General features: G+C 42.9%; 1 protein-coding gene across 6 annotated transcripts in view; it reads left to right on the forward strand.

The window, feature by feature from the left end:
- The window catches only part of Fnip2 (folliculin interacting protein 2), a 102110-nt gene that overhangs the window by 32340 nt on the left and 52039 nt on the right, over positions 1 to 17731 (forward strand). For 2 of the 6 annotated variants that reach the window (XM_027392898.1, XM_027392900.1), the window contains exons 1-2: positions 1537 to 1712; positions 15230 to 15356. In XM_027392898.1, the coding sequence (XP_027248699.1) occupies positions 1537 to 1712; positions 15230 to 15356 (303 nt within the window). Of the gene's footprint in view, positions 1 to 1113; positions 1713 to 15223; positions 15357 to 17731 lie in introns of those variants that run through there. The other 4 variants (XM_027392899.2, XM_027392901.1, XM_027392902.2 and 1 more) reach the window with 3 other exon arrangements.

Below are 17731 nucleotides of genomic sequence, written 5' to 3' on the forward strand. Positions count from 1 at the left end.
GTTTTTTCATTTCCCCAGTAAGTTTAGTCTAAATATTGCATGACTGAGAGATACTTAGTACTTAGTAGGTCATTTGTGTTCCTAGTCTGCTCTGTCCCTTGAACTGGAACTATCTTAATACTATTTGGATACTCTCTGTTGGAAGAGAATGTTGTTTTAGATAGTTCAAAGGGAAAAAGAACCGTAACCAGAGTGGAGCCTGGAGTAAAGCTTTAGGCTGGTTCTTGGAGAACCAAATTCATTTTCTCCTCATCTGGGCCTGTCTTGATACCATCAATTTAGCAATTGCCACAGAGAAGACAATTGTTGTCATGGAGGTCATAATCTTGATTATCTGGGGACTCTTTCTTTAGTTCATTTTAGGAGGGTGTCCTGTCTCATGCACAGCATGTAAATCGTCTTAAGGCAACTGAGACCAGTGCCTGGCATTTGTTTTCTGACTTTAGTGAACTGTGACTGTCTGGATAAAGACACATTTAAGACCAAGACCACAGAGCCAACCAAGGCTGCCCCAGACCTGAGGGATGGACCCAGCAGTATTCTCTTAAGCCAAATTTCAGGAAAAGGGAGTTAGTGTCACCTATAGAGTTGTATTGTTTTCTAGACTTGACCTGTGTTTTGGGGACCTGTGGTTTTTATTCTAGAAGGAAAAGATTTTCTCCGTGGACCACAGACTCCAGTTTACCTCATAACATTCTCATATCCAGAATAGCCATGTTGATGTCCGAAGCTAGAATTGGTAATTGGGGCTTTCTCAGCTTGAGTGTGCCCAGGAATTCAATGCAAGAGCTGGGAGGCCTTTTCTTATTAGTGGTCTCTCATTATCATTACCCCCACCCCCAACCCCCTCACACGATGGTAAGAATATGCCCTGCTCTGCATCTCATCCCATTCATGTCTCCTTCCACATAGTAAGTTCTGCATTTTGGATCTTGTGGGCACCCATCCCTCACTGGCTATGGCTGATTTCGCAAGGTTGTGGAGTAGGGATTGTCAGCTGACACTTACTCACATGAGAACCATTAAGAGAGTGGTGTGGCCAATGTCAGAGCAACCTTGCAGCCCAAGGATTGCCCAGAGCCACATGAGCTGGTCTCATGACTGTAGAGGGAGGGCTGTATAAACTCTGCTCGGGATGCAGATGGCGTGAGTCAGTGCAAGCTGCTGGACCTGTTGTGAGCGCTAGAGTACAGGCTTAGGAAAAGTAGGGAGAGATTTGTGCTTGTCTACTTTATTATAGGTTTACTGAGAGCATGTTTTATAATGTAATGGATACATCTGTTTCCAGAAGTCATTCTGGGCTTACATTGACATAATGAATGAACCTTTTTTTTTTTTTTAAAAAAAAAAAAGCTTCTAAAAGAGGAAGTTAGGAGTAGCTTGTCTCACGTGCTATGCAGGGAATGAAATGATCTTTACACTGGAGCTTTTGCTAGTCACTGTGGAATATCCCTCAGATAGCGAAGGAACATCAAGAGTGGTCTAGGCCACACTGATGGTCGGGATCAACTGAAGAGTGTCTGTACCTCTCAGGAGATGTGTGGTGGTACAGCAAAAGCTACAAACTGGCCAGCGGGCCAACAGGAGTCAGCCAGATGTGTGACTGATGCCACTTCTGGTGCTGGGAGAATTTTCAAGTCACTCATATGTGCGAAGATTCCAAAATGTGCCAGAGGAGGAAGGGGCACAAATCCCGAAATGCTCAACCACAGGTTTGAAAGTTTCGTTCTGTTTTAGTCTGGGAAATACTAACTTCAACTGGACTCTAAGATGTTTCATTGGTTTGAATTGTGTTTTCAAGAATGCTGCATGTAGCAGAAATGTGGTTGGTGGTGGTTTGTAGAAACAAGTCCTTTCCTCAGAAAAGATGTGGGTGCAGATATTCTCCTGGTGGTTAGGACTCTGTTACCATCTTATAAGTTTTTGTTACCTCTGCTGAAGCCAACTTGTAAGAAATGCTTGTGGCCTTGTCTGGACCCCTGAGTGTACTGCTTGCACTCAGAGTTAAAGCCCTGAGTACCAGAGCACACAGAGGACAGAGCAAGGACTGGAGTTCTGCTTGGTGGTCGGCCAGGTATGTGTGTGCTGAGGCAGGGCGCTGAGGGAGAACCTGGTTTTACTCTGACTAATGCCTTTCATGAGAAGGATGTGTCATGACCAACTAACTTTAGTAGTGAGTTTATAAGGAACACAGTTGGTCCTGCTCTACTTATATCCTTTCTGGTTACTTCATCTACCTTTATTTACTTACTTTATTTATATGTATGTGTGTCTTGCCTGCCTGTGTGTCTGTGCACCACTTACATGCATGGTGCCCACGGAGGCCAGACAAGGACATCAGATCCTCTGGAACCAGACTTACAGATGATTGTGAGCCACCATGTAGGTGCTGGGAATTAAACCTGGGTGCTTTGGAAGGGCAACCAGTGCTCTTAACCACTGAGCCATCTCTCCAACCCCTTTACTGACTTTGGAAGAAGTAATTTCTCTAGCAGTGTAACTTAATTGAAACACTTTGTAAGATTTTACTATGTATCAAAAAAGACAAAAGGAAGAAAAGCACTGGGTACAAACTTTGAAAATTGCATTTCATCCCAGACTCTTACATTGACAGCCAAAGGTGAAGCTCCAATTCTTGTGAGTAATGTATAAAAGTAAGTTTCTAAAGTTTGACTTAGGAATTTTAATTGGAAAGTTCTTGGGGTGGAGTGATGGCTCAGCAGTTGATAGTACTGGCTGCTCTTTCACAGGAACTGGGTTTGTTCCCCCACATCCACAGGATGGCTCACAACTGTCTCTTTCCTCCAGTTCCAGAGGACCCACCGTCCTCTTCTGCACTCTTCAGGCCGCTCTATGAACACTGTGCACGTACGTTCACCCAGGCCCACATAAAATAAAACAATTAAAAAAAATCTTTACAAAGAATAAAATTTCTCCAAATCATCAGGTTTCACAAACTGTTTATCCCACATAAACTGTTACACTTACTGGTTTAAGCTAAAAGTAATCGATACATGTTTGAGACAGGTCTTGGCTGTATGTCCCTGGCTAGGTGAAACTGGATGTTCCACCACACCCAACTAGAATATAGTTTCTGTCATGCAGAAATCGTTGTCTTAGTACATCCTAATAAAATGGTAAGTGGCCTACAAGATGCAAGCTCTTCCCTGGAGAATAGGAGCAGCATTTTACAAGTGTGGCTCACATGCTGTCTGCTCAGCCAGCCGAAGGGGCCCGTCTGCCAAGCAATAGGTAATGAATGGTGTGGACCATTAGATGTCTGTGAGCATGTCACTTTCTTGTGTGTGCTCTTGTATGCTTCTTAACAAGAAAGAAGAGTTGAGTGCTGGGGGAATAGTCAGAGCTAAGCCTCTGAAGCTGAAGCTGTCGCCACTGGTGGGACTGTGGCTTTCTGAGTCCCACTCTTGCTGTTAAGCTATGGGGTAGGCTCAGAACGATTTAAAAACTCTAAGCTGCTGCATTAGCATCTTCTGTCTTTTCTTGTAGAATCCCAGATCCCTAAGTTGTTACTTGGAGTGACTGTCCCCATAAAATAATAACTTGGATCATGCCAGTTCCTTTAAAACTTGTAAAAAAAAAGAAAGAAAACCAACAACAACAACAACAAAAACCACCTTTGTGTAAGCCAGTGCTGTTCAAACTTATAATAAATTTTCAGTTTTGGTATGATTTTATTAGTTTTCACCTAGATACTACTTTAAATATAATAGAACACTTTGCAACCTGTTTTCCCCCTTTATTATAACTTAGATTTCATTCCCAGTGCTGAAAGGTTTGAAGGTTTATCTTTCATATTTGAGTTCTGTGTAGTGATGACTTTTATGGTTCAGTGTATTTAGAAGTATCTAGCTGGATTCAGTTGATCCCAATGTTTCTGATATCTGGGGGATTGTCACAATCAGGAGCCAACTGAACATTGTCTTCTGCCTATCCACTGATCTGACATTGGTCACATCTGTGTTGAGCTGCTTTTTAGTCTGTTTGGTTGATCCTGACAGCCATAGTTAGCATCTGTGTGCTGTCTTCTTGGCTGACTCAGTGGTCAGGGGAACTTAATGGCTCAGTGGCCAAGTTTGTTTCTTCCAGGGGCAATTTGGGAGGCCTCTAGAAGACATGTGAAGATGTGTGTTTGAAATTCATTGGAATTCATTTCAGGTCAGACCAGTCGTTTCATCCACTCTCTTCCCCTTCCTACAATCTTAAAAATGTGTGTGTGGGTTGGTAGGATGGCTCAGCAGAGAAAGGTGTGGCTGTGAACCCTGACAACCTGAGTTTCTTCTGTAGCAGTCACATAGGTGGTCGGGGAGCCGGTGACTCCCATGGATTGTCCTGACTTCCAAATGGGTGCCATGGTGTGTATGTGTGTGCAGGTGCATGACACTGGAGGAGCCACACTGAAAAACACATGTGTTACTTACAGTGTGGCATTAGTTTCCAGACTTCATTTTAGAGCTCTGGCTAGCCCCCAAGAATACTTGTAAATTATTGACAGGAGCTTGCACAGTTGGGATCTGGCCCCAAACTGCTCACTGGTTTCTGTTTGCTCAAGTCATGTGGCTGTCAGAGAGACATCCAGCTCCCTTGCTCTAATGCACCTTCAGTCAGTAGTTCCAGATCTTATTTGAGTATATTGATTAGCTGATATATTTTTGCCTCATCATGATTTTCCAATTATATGAAACAGGAAAAATCCAGTAAGTAAAATAGTCAGTGTGTGTGTGTGTGTGTGTGTGTGTGTGTGTGTGTGTGTGTGTAGCATCAGCCCAGTGACCACTGTGCAGACAACAGCCCAGTGCAGAAAGGTAGAAAGGTGCATTTTGGTATATCACTGTGGTTCACAGGTAGAAATTGTCCTTTGTATCTTCACTTCCATATTCCTTTGTTTCCATAATGACATACAGCTCATGGAATTACAGAATCAGTATCAACAAAAATCTGTCTCTTAAGCGGTTTGCTAATAAAGAATTCTTTCCTAAAACTCCATTGAAATCTGGTAATTTGCAGCATGCTGGGTATGTGGTATAGTTTTCCAATAACTGTTTCTAATCTCTTTTTTAAAATGTAGATTATAGCAAAGCTTCTGCTGATTTTTAATCTTTTTATGTTTTCCTGAAAACTCAGATAAGGCCACAGAATTGTTCTGAGGAATCTTAAGAATGCTTGCTAGCCATATATAAGAAACAGGAAAAGTTAACCTTGCCTTACCATTGGAGTGAAGAGGAAGTGAGATAAACACTTCAGAGCCAATTGCACTTTGCAGTTTCATATCTGCAAGTTTGAGTTCAGAAGAAATTGTACCATACAGGTTGGGGCTGGGAGGAACTCAGGTGGACTGGTGCTGAGTGTGGGCCACACCCTGGGTCCATCCCCAGCACCCAAAACAGATCACACTGATCAGCAGCATGGGGGCAGGGAGGAGTCAGTGTATGAAGACCATTTCCAAAGGGAAATCCCTAGACTGTCTGAAGTAGCTTAGCAAGTGTCCTTTAGTGAACCAAATCACAGGGTGCAAGACCAGTCACAGATTTAAAGACGGAAACACTAAGGTGGTGAACTGCAGAATTCTGAAGACTTATCTAAAAGAAAGCGTACGTATAGGCTCCAGGCTTGGGAAGTGTTTTTCACTGTGTTCTGCACATGGAAACTGTGAAAACCATTCTACTTAATAGGAAATGTGTCTGTTGGACAGGTTGAATGAAGTGGGTAGAGAAAACAAAACAGAACACAAGCAAACAAATGAAAATCCCAGCCAAAGAGCGGGAGGCTGGTCGTCTTGTGTTTATGACAAGTTTTACAAGCTTGCTGGGTGTGACTCTTTAAGTGTTAAACATGTCACAAGTTCTGGCCTTCATTCACTCCTTCTCTTTTCACTGTCTTATGTGCAATAAGGAATTTTCTTTTACCGATTGATAGGTAATGTCAGTGGTTGATTCTGGCAATGTAATCTGAGACTAAGTGAGTGACTGAAGGGATGCTGTGGTAATTTTGTACTCCAGCAGTTTTAAGAGCTTTTCATCTTTTCTAGGACACATCTATTACTATTGGAGAATCAGAGCAGTGCAGATACAGGGGGTTTTCACACAAGCAGATAACTGAAGTACACTTTTGTCTGGGTCTTACTTTGATAAGCTTTGATAGCTAGGTAAAACACTTGTTAGTCACCATATGTAATCCAGTCCTGAGTGACAGTGTCCCAGACAGAAAACGGGGCTACTTCATCACTGCAGTCTGCAGGTCAGCCATAGTGCAGCTGCTGAAGCATTTCTGCTCAGTTTCCTGTGCTGAGCTTGGGTGCTTGCCGGACTGATCCCAACTTCCTGGCTCTCCTGTTCTCATTCCTGTTGTGAGTCAGGCTCTGGTTTAGCCTGTCCTGTTGTTACATTATTAACAAAAGCTGGCAGAGTGCTGAACAGTGAGCAGCAAGCTCCAGCGATGTCCTGATTCTGAATGTAAAGGAGTTCCAAAGCCACAGTCAACCACAGGGCCAAACTGAGTTCCAGTAACACACCATGTCTCCACACTCTCAGAGCCTTCCTCACATGGTGGTGCGTTTGTATAATGGCACATTATCACCCAGAGTCTGTAATTTATATTTGGGTCCACTCTCCATGTTATATCCTGTTAGTTTTGACAGATGGGATTTATGGAGTAATTTCAGTACCCTAGAAATCAACTTTATCTGTATCTTCCATCTCCTCTTCTAAATTGAAACAATCTTTTTCAGAATGCTGTTTGATTAGAAGCATACAACAGGCAACCTTTTAAGATTGATTCTTTCATTTAGTACTATCCATTTAAAGTTAATCCATGTCTATTCATGGCTTGATAGCTCATTTCTTTCTTCTGAATCATCTGTTGTTTCCTTACCTAATGAACAGCTTGGATGCTTCCAAGTGTTTGAAGTTTATCCATGAAGCTGCTGTAAACATCTGTGGGCAGAGTTTCGCATGTGTGTTTCATCTCATTTGGTTAAATAGCAAGAATCTCAGTTGCTGCATAGTAGAAGGGTGTGTTCTAAGGAAATGCTAGGCTGTCTTCTAAAATGGCTCTACCTCTAGCAATTCGGGAGCACCAACATTTGGACAGTCTGTGTTCTGGACTTTGCTTACTCTAATAGATATATAGTTACATTTCATTGTTCTGATTTGCATTTTTCTGGGTTTCCCCTTTGTTTTGTTTTTGAGACAGTGTTTTACCTGTTGCCCTTGCTGACCTGGAACTCACTGTGTAGACCAGGCTAACCTTGAACTTGTGGTGATCCTCTTGTTCCAAGCCACCCTGCCTGGCTAATTGGTACTGTTCTAATGACATATGATATGGACTATCTATTCTTTCTACCTGTATCCTTATCCATTTTTGAAGTCATGCTTTCTTTTTAAAAATGTAAAGCTCTTTTATATTTATTTTTTATAAGAGTTTTGCCTGCATTTATGTATATGCACTGTGTGCATGCCTGGTGTCTGGGAACTGGAGTTACAGACGGTTCTGGGTCACCATGTGGGTGCTGAGAACTGAATTCAGGTTCTCTGCAAAAACAAGTACTCCTCCTAACCACTGAGTAACCTCTCCAGCCCCATGCTCTTTTTTTTCTTTTTCCTTTTTTTTTTTTTTTTTGTTGTTGTTGTTGTATTTTGTTTTTTTGAGTCAGAGTCTCTTTATGTACTCTATGTAGTCCTGGCTGGTCTAGAACTCACTATGCAGACCAGGCTGGCTTCAGATTCATAGATATTTGCCTGCTTCTTCCTCCCAAATGCTGAGATTAAAGATGTGAAGCATGTCTTTCCCATGCTTGCTTTCTTGTCAGGTTTTCAGGTCTCTTTGTTTTGGATAACAGTCCTTTATTAGATACGTGTTTTGCAAATGTTTTCTTTGCTCAGCCTGAGACTTGTCTTCTCATTTACTTGACAGTATTTGATAGAGCAGAAGTTTTTAAGTTTTAGTAAGTTTGTCTTACCAATGATTTGTTTTGTGGACCATGTCTGTGATGTTGTATTAAAAACTATTGTCCATGTCCTAAAAAATCTATATTCTTTCTTGTTGGCGTGTTTTGTTTTGTTGGTTTTTTGGTTTTTTGAGCAATAGTCTCAGTCTGCAGCCTCATCTTGTTCCAATCTTACTGTATATAGTCCTGCTGTCCCGCACTCGGTGACCCTCCCACTTTGGCTTCCTCTATGCTGGGATTACAGGCAGGAGCCACTGCACCAGGCTGAGCTACAGGGTTGGGCATGTTACATTTAGATTTGAGATTCATTTTGACATATCTCTGTGAAGAGTGTAAGGTAGAGGTGTGTGTGTGTGTGTGTGTGTGTGTGTGTAGATATCCAGTTTTCCCAAACCACTTATTCAAATTCTTTTCGTTCTTGGCAGATACACTTTTTTTTCCCCCAGTATTTCTTTACTTGTATATTTTTTACATGTGTATGTGGAAGTTAACGCAAGTAAATTTGTTTGACATTCTAAAAATATTAGGCAGTTACTTTGGTATGGCTGTACACTTCTCAAAATACCCTGCATATGTCCCAATCCTAACCTTCCAGAGGTTTCTCTAGGTTCAGATGCATGCACACACACAGACACACAGACACACACACACTTTTACTGACTGGAAATGCTTAGCCCATTAAGAAGTATGTTTTTTTGAGGATTGGAAAGATGGCCCAGTGGTTAAGAACACTAGCAGCTCTTGCAGAGGACCCAGATTTGGTTCCCAGCACCTACACTGGGTGGCTCACAATCTGTAGCTATAGTTCTAGGGGATCTGATACCTACCCACTTCCAGCCTCTTGGGCATCTGCATACATGTGGTACACATACTTGCATGCACTCAGGCACTCATACACATAAAAAGAAAATAAATAAATTAATCTTTTTTTTCTTTTTTTTTTTAAGTATGTTTTCAAGGCATAGAATACATCTGGAAGGGTAAAGGATATCATGAGGCCATGTAGATTAGTTCAGTAGATTGTGTTCCTTTTACAGCCAGATAGCCATCTATCTATTCCAGTTATCCCATACATATTCAGTTAGGTCTTTCAGCAAAGGGAGCCTTAGACGAGATGACTTTAAGTCACCTTGTTATTTTATAGGGGTCGAAATGTAGGACTAAGATGTTCTGATGAGGGCTGACTTCTTGACCCCAGGTATCCTGGCATCCAGGGCTGTGTTCTACTTTTTTCTGTGCATGGTAGCCCTTGAATGTGGCTGATGGTTCTGTGAATGCTGCACACACATGTGACCTCTTTCCAAGTTAACCAGATACAACCCTGAGCTCAAAAAAGACAGGGAAAAAAAGTGTCTTTTTTACTTGGCAGTTCTTTTTCTAGTACCTAAACCTTAGGCTGCAATGACACATGCTATAATGTTTTGTTGTTACTGTGTGAACAGCTTATATAGGGACTTAGGCGCTTTTGGCTTGTGACCCTTGCTACCATTTATAGCATTGTTATGGGGCTCAGAGTCACAACCTCCTTAACATGAATCGTTGGCTGTCATCTTTGATAGGAATCAGTTATTCTTGGGAAAAATGTCGAGACCTGGAAGTTTATGTATCCCTTTGGTCCTACCTTCAAATACAGCAATTACCAAACAGTTCCACAGTCCTTTATCCTGCATTTCCAAAATCTTAAAATCTCTGAAAAAATCTACAAATGATCTGATCTGATAATAAAGCTATATAAAATATTTGTTTTTAGTACATATTCATCACTTGGGCTGCAATCTCATTTAGGAGTTTGCCTCTTACTCTGGGGGAGGTATTATATAATATGTAGTATATGCATCTTTCTAAAATCTAAAAAAAAAAAATGAATTCTGAAACATCTGGCTCTGGGAATTCTGTTAAGGGATTGTGTGTCTGAATTGAATGTGTCTGAGCTGTGCTTCATGAGGCTTAGTCTGGAACTATTGAAGCAGGAGAGATGGCCTGGTGCCATGAGCACTTAGAGTCTTGCAGAGAGTCAGAGTTTGAATCCCAGCACCTATCACCATTCACAACCACTTGGAACTGTAGCTATAGGGGATGTGACACCTTCTTCTGGCCTCCAAAAGACACCCATGCATATATATGTACATGCACATAAATGAAAATAACAAAAACAGGGCCCTGATGCTGGTGTTCATGGTAGTAAACAGTGTTATTTTTCTAAAATGACTTTTTTTTTTTTTGTTTTTGTTTTTGTTTTTTATAGCTCACAGTGGCCCTGAACTCAGGACTTTCTTCTCTCAGTTGCCCTAGTCTTTGGATTACTGGTGTGTGCCGCCATGCCCACAACAACCTTTTGGAGAGATTTCTGTTTATATTTAGAAACTGATTTTTAAGAGAGAGGAGGGAAGGTGTGAGGTTTGTAAACAAAGAATGGTATTTAAGAGCAGTTGGGCTGTATCCTTATGATACAGTAGGTTTTATAGAAACAGAGGTCATAATCTGTTCAACCTTGTCCCAGTGCCTGGGACACTGCTTGGCAGAAATTGCCTATTAAGTTGATGAGTGTCAGTGAGTTTCTGTTGTAGTTATTACTAGTGTTTTCAAGACAGGGTCTCACTGTGTTGCCTAGGCTGTCTGGAACTGGTGATTCTCCCACGTTAGCCTTTTAAGGGCTGGGAATATAGGTGTGATACCTGTGATACCATACGTGCTCAGTTTTGCTTTATATAACATTTTCTTGGCTCATTTAAATTTCCCTATCATATCTGACTCTTTAAATATTGACATTGTTGGATCACAAGACTGCCTTTAAATTATTCACGTGCTTACTGTGACTATATATTATTGCTTCCTTGTGTGAGACCAAGAGGAGAAGCGATCTGACCTGGGTATACTTATGCCACTGCTCATCTTATTATTGTAACAGTTTAAGGGAGGCATAAACACGAGGTATTGAACTGGTCTGGGCAGTGGGGGGTAGCAGATTATGTGCCACAAACTACATAATGGCCATTCTGTTCCTTGTAAGGTGTTCCTCCTGGAAACCAGAGATCCTCGACAGTGCTGCCTCTGCCCTGAGAATGTGCTTCTCTGCCTATGTCAGACCTCTCCCTGAGATCATGTCAGCCCCTCTCTTGAAAACTTGAAGTTAGCACTTAGAAAGGGAAATGACTATTCTTTGGCAGAGTGTTTAAAGTCTATACACATTTAAACCAGCTTTACTAACTGACTGGTACCTGACTCCAGCAGGAGACACACTCAGTGTCCCCAAGAATTTGATAGGGCACCATTTGCCCTTTTGTCATATGTGCTGTCTTCAGCTGAAGGAGGTTCCTGTGGATCATTCCCTGTGTCTGTGTCCAAATCTCATTCTTAGGAGGACCTCAGTCATGAGATTAGCCACCTATTCTAATTCAGCATGGTCACACCTTAACTAGTACATCAACAAAAACCCTATTTCTAAACAAGGTCTGACTCATGGCTGCAGGAGTTAGGACTGCAATACACCTTGGGGGGGGCGCGGTTCTAGTCATAATTTTGTTACAATATATGATATAGATGTTACTCTTTTTGTGTAAATTTTGTTTTTACTTACTTTTGAGACAGGGTCTTGTTCCTTAGCCCAGGCTGACCTTGAATCTTCCTGCTTCGGCCTCTCCAGTCTGGGGTTATGACACATATATACTACAAAGAGATGCATTTTCTGTACCTCACATCCTTTTGCACTATTGCTATTAATACTTGAGGGAAATAACTCATGCTTTGGTTACTTGCTTTGTACTCTTGGTGTGGTGATCCATTCTAACTTGGCAAACAGCACCATGAAACAGTTTTTTTTGTCACCTTCTAAATTTATGTATAGTGCTTATATGTTTATGTGCATGTTAATGACGCATAAGTATAGGGCAGAGGGCAACTTAAGGGAGCGGATTTTCTTTTGTTTTTGTAGATTGTCTCTCCCTATAAGTGCTGTCCCAGAGACCTTCCTGAGGTGACGAAGCAGGCAGAGCTGGAGGTCTGGCCTCAGGCCTGTCTCATTCCAAAGCCATACTTGGTGATACTTGCCATACTTGGTGATAGTTTCCTCTAGGAATGTTCCAGATGGCAAATGCCAAAATGCTAATTGGATATTAAACCAAAATAATATTTATGCATTCTGAGATACACACACACACACACACACACACACACACACACTCATATACATACTCTGTAGACCAGGCTGGCCTTGAACTCAGAGATCTACCAGCCTCCTGAGTGCTGGGGTTAAAGGCCTGCACCACCTACCGACCAGCTTGCTCTTGTCTAATTGAAAAAGAATATGAATTTAATATGGTTATTGAATTTGAGTTCTAGAGATATTAAGTTTAACTGTTAGTCCTCAAGAATGGCTTTGTAAACTTTGCCACTTTGGCAGAGTATAATCTTATGAGCAATAGGGATTGTACAAGACACTATAAGGAGACTAAGTCGTCTCTGTCTCTGTCTCTGTCTCTCCCTCCCTCCCTTCCTCCCTTCCTCCTTCCCTCCCTCCCTCCCTGTCTCCCTCTCTCCCTCCCTCCCTCCCTCTCTCCAGGATCTCACTTTTTGTAGCCCTGACTAGTCTAGAACATGCTATGTAGATTAGGCTGACCTCAAATTCACAGAAATCTGCCTGCCTTGGCCTCCTGAATGCTAGGATTAAAAATTCGTGCTACCATACCTAGTGGTGACTAAGGCTTCTTGCTTTTTATTTTATTTTATTTTATTTTTTTGCACTTGTAATAACTTCACCCTATGTATTGTTTGTTTTATGGTTCTGGGATGGAGCCCAGGGCTTTTGCAAATGCTAAGCAAGCACCTTCCTACTGAGTTGTAGCCCCAGCCCTGTGTGCATTAACACACATTTCAGAGGGTTTGTTGTTTTTGTTGTTGTTGTTGTATTTTGATTTTGTTTTGTTAGACAAGGTCTCTCTGTTATATAGTTTTGGATGTCCTGGAGCTTACTATGTAGACCAGGATAGCCTGGAACTCACAGAGACCCACCTGCCTCTGTTTTGGGACCAAAGGCATGCATCACCACACCTAGCCAGAGAGAGTTTAAATATATACATTTAAAATTTGGCAGTTTGGGTCATAGTCACCAGACTTCTGGTTTTGACAGAAATCTCCAGGAATAGTGCATACACAGGGACAGCTGACCCTGAGTGACAGCAGGACTCCATCTCATATCTTACTCTTCTGCTTTCCTCACAATAACTGCACTAAGCAGGCACTCGCCACTAATGGTAAATAGCCATGAGTTACAGGCTGGGCTGTATGTGTTGGGATGGCTGCCACCTGGCAGCCTGGGGTCATGTGGCATGTCCCATTGGCCAGACCTTGAACATGAGCTGCCTCTGGACAGAGGGCAGAGGAAAAATGGTTTCCAAAGTAAATTTACCACAGTGCTCCACATCAGAGGGACACAACTTAGAAAACACATTAGTGAAAGAAGGGATGACCAGAACTTTCTATTTTTCTGCAGTTGGGGGTTTAAGAGAACAAAATGACTTCCCCTGGAGAACATGCTTGGCATTAACTGCCATTGCCTGAAACAGGGAAGGCCCAAAGGCACACAGCTCCTTGCAAGACTGTAGCCTTCTCACTCCCAGGAGACAATGCTTAGCATGTGTGCCAGGCTTGTATGAAGCCCTTACACATTTTATGTAACTCACACAGCAGGTTTGTGAAGTCAGCAATTATACATCAACTACTCAAAATGGAAGGGCAGAAGCTTTTGGGTTTGAATCCAGCTGTGTCTGACCATACTTACACAGTCTGCTACTTTGACATTGTCCATTTGTCACTCCTTTATCCACCTGTCCTGCTGTCGCCTACCCTGTCACTGTCCTCCCCCATGTCCTATAGCAGAGTCTGCCTGAGCAGTTGGCACCCCATCTGCCTCAGGCACATCTTCCAGATTTTGCTTTAATCTGTCTCTTCCCTGACTCCACTGCTGATCACTGTGGCTTGCAGCAGGCATTGTAATCGTCTTGGCTCCCTGTGCGTTCCACTCCCACCACCTCCGGATTTTCTGAGAGCAGTCAGCTATCTGATCTCTTATCAACCATCTGCTTTCCTTGACTGCCTGGGCCTGCCTCAGCTTCCCTATGTGGGGGTGGCGGTGAGGAGGGGGGCAGCTCTCTGGGTTTCCTCCTGGCTTTCCAGTGCTACACTCTGTTGCATGGTATTCATGTTAACCGTTGGTTTTTCAAGTCTGCATTTGCATGTCGCTTTAAGTCCTCTCTCTTTCCTTAAATCTTGCCCTGTTGGAGACAAGGTCTTGCATTGGAACCAGGCTGGTCTCTCTCCTCAGCAGTTCTGCCTCAAGATTCCTTGAGTCTTATAGACCTGTGCTGAGCCAATAGACGTGAGCCTGAGACGTATGTCAGGCTCTGAGACTCTTGTATCCTTTAGTTTTCTTTTTTGAACTTCAGACAGTTTGTAGTTACATATTTATGTGTAACCATTAGGTTAATAACATCTCCCACTGAGCCTTGAACTTCATGAGGACAGGGACTCAGTCATTTGATTAATTATTGATTCCCTAGCACCTACTGCAGAGCCTCAAATACAATACAGACTATGTGTTGAATGGATTGCTAACCATGTGCCGAAAGCACACGCTGTAAACTTTCTTTCTGTACTTTCCACTTTCTGATAGAATTTGTTACTGCTGCACAAACCTGCATTTTCTTCTTCTTAATTAATTTTGTGTAGGAACAAACTGTGTCCCCCTCACTGCTAACGGTCATGGTTAGCAAATGCATTTGGTTTCAGAGCCTTTGTGTCAAGCCAGACATAACTAGAGAAAGACATAACCTTAGACTATGTAACTGCTGCCAGGTCCAACTGGGGGACGTGTGTGTATGTGTGTGTGTGTGTGTGTGTGTGTGTGTGTGTGTGTGTGTGTGTGTGTGTGTGTGTGTGGCTGGCTTTCCCCTCCTGGTGCCATAGAAGCATAAGCACGCCCTTAACTACTGTGTGCTTTCCCCAGAACCCAGGCAGAAAAGCCAACAGCCTGTTCTCTGTGTCCTTCCAACTTCTTTCTGCCATTTGTGCCCAAACTGGCCCTAGAAGGCAGTTCTTTCTCTCCAGTGATTTACCACTACACCAGACTTGTCAGCTTCAGCACGAGACTTGGTAGTATTTGCGCAGCCATTTTCTGACTGGCACATAGGCACACTGGTTGGAAACTGCATTTGCCTATGATGACACCAAGCATTGAAGATAATCTAGCTTCTTTCTCTTTTGAATCCATAGTTGGTCATGTTCGGAGTTTGACCTGAGTGACATCCGCCTGATAGTGTACCAGGACTGTGAGAGGAGAGGCAGACAAGTCATGTTTGATTCCAGAGCCGTTCAGAAAATGGAAGAGGCAGCAGCTCAGGTATGAAATGCTTATAGGCTTTTGACCCTCTTTGATCAGTTTGAGCTGTGTTGTACAGTGCCAGCAAGGATTCAGAAGAACAAGCAAAACCTGCACCCTGACAGGCAAGCATGTGTCTGTGAACATGGGGGAGACTTAACAAGCAAGTATGGTAGGCCAACAGTGGGCCATTGTCATCAAGAGAGGTGCATTTCCTGGTGATTGTAATCTGGTAGGATTTTGTAAACAGTGAGCATAGTAAGTACATTGCTGAGATTCGTAAAGTGCTAGAGTATTTGCCAGACGAGAAGGTCATTCTGTCCTGATTTTCTCATAGAAAAAGGTGCCAAGTGTGGCTCATGCCTGTAATCCAGCCCTAGATAGGTGCTTTGGGGCTAGCCTGGGCTATATAGTAAGACCGAATCTCAAAAACCAAAATAAATCAAAGATATTACAGGGTCAAAACAAAATTAAAGGCCCTCACTGCAGGGCTTTAATATATAATGTACACTGTCATCTTACCCCTTCTGACCAAGGAACCTTTCATTAATTTCTCTGTTGTAGGAAGGAGGATGGTGGGAGGGGAAGGGAGAGGGACTTGGGATGGCCAGTGAAGACAGGAAAAATCTTGACCTGTTTGATCCAGACCAGGAAAGATAAAAACAATGTGAGAAGAACTTTACCCTCCCTGGTCTCTTTGGATACCAGCCAGGATACCTCTAATCTGTCTCATGGCTAAGGCCATTCAGTTCAGTCTGTGTTCTGATGCTTACAGATGAAATAAATCCAATGATTTATTTACTCTTTTCTTGTTTAATTACTTGCTTCCCATACTGACCAAATTCTGGTAGTCTACAGACTGGGGTTAAGTAAACGAGCAGTTATAGCATGCCCTTTGTCTCACCAGGGCCCGTGAGCATTTTCCAGCTTTATTTCTTAGAAATGGTTTTGTGGGGTTGTGGGGGTTACTTCCTGCATGTGGGATGCAGAGGACAGCTCTGTGGAGCTGGTCTCTTCTTCCACCTTTTTGTGGGTTCTGGGGATCAAACTTAGTCACAAGACTTGTGGGACAAGTACTTTTACCTACTGAGCCATCTCACTGGTTCTTATTTTCCAGCTTTTGATAAGAATCATTGTTCGCAGGAAGGAAATGTTTGGTTGAAGGCAGTTGAGCTGGGTGGATATGGCAGTACTTAGGGAGGAATTCTGCCCGACAGCTAATCATTACACCAGTGGTTGGGCTTGTTAGGTGGGTGGAGGAGAAAGCTGAGAAATCTCTCAGATGATTTCACGTGTGCTCCAATGCCAGATTGGGATCTGGAGCTTAGGTGAGGCAGCACTTGATCTTTTGTTTGCTGGGCAGGAGAGGGCTCTACCTAGGCGTTTCTCACAGATGGCTGAGCTCCCATCGCTGGAGCTGTTGATGGTGGCAAAGTTAGAGGGAAAATGATTTTGGGGGGAGCTGGAGTTGTTGTTATGTCTGAGCAGGGATAACTTGATAATCTCTGATATCGCTTTCTTAGAAGTAACCACTTAATTAAAAAAAAATCAACTTAGGCTCAGGAACATTTTTGTAGGTTGACAAAGCCTGCAGAAGGAACCAATTGGTAGCCGGTTCACTATACCAGGTGCTGTTTCTGTTTCCTTCCATGCTCATTGCCCTATACTCCTCCTGTCTACTGGAAGGTGGGACTTCCTGTCACCAGCTTTCAGCCTTCTAAGCGGCGGTTTCTGGCTTACTAAGTGGTATTAAGTAACAGCTGGAGCTAAAGAGCATGTTGAGGGAATGAATGCAGGATGCTCAGGATTAACCCTGTAAATTTCAGATTCCATCATTGCTGGAGCGCCTGCTGTGAACCAGCACATTCAGCCCCTCCTCAGCCTCACCCCCTTGATAAGCACAAACGTCATGGGTTTGAATCAGCACATGATGGCAGGCATGTGCATTAGATAATACACCAGTGTGACTGTCACATTGGACATTAGATAAACTGCTGTGGCGTTTCAGGGTTCCCAAGCAAAGGCTGCCTAAGAAGGGAAAAGGGAGGCAAAGGGGACTCAGCAGAAGTCATTCCTCATGAAGGCTGCTGTGTAGGGAGTGTTCCATTCTGGTGGCCGCCGAGGGTATCTATACACCTTTATGTCACTGTCATAAAAATTAGCAGTGTACACTTCAGGGAATAGAAAGAAGATAATCCTCTGTTACCTCTGACCTTTACAGACCACATTCCCATCACATGCTCTGCCTGTGGCTCACAGTAGCTCCTGTTTCAGGGTTTGGGCTTCATCTTTCACAATTTCATCCTGGTGGTTTCCTACCCTGCACTTAAGGAGTGTTAGAAGAAGGATGAAAACCACAAGCCCGCCCGCCTGCCCAGGTTATTGGTCTCTTTTCT

Source organism: Cricetulus griseus (genome assembly GCF_003668045.3).
Source record: "Cricetulus griseus strain 17A/GY chromosome 1 unlocalized genomic scaffold, alternate assembly CriGri-PICRH-1.0 chr1_0, whole genome shotgun sequence".
Lineage (NCBI taxonomy): Eukaryota > Metazoa > Chordata > Mammalia > Rodentia > Cricetidae > Cricetulus > Cricetulus griseus.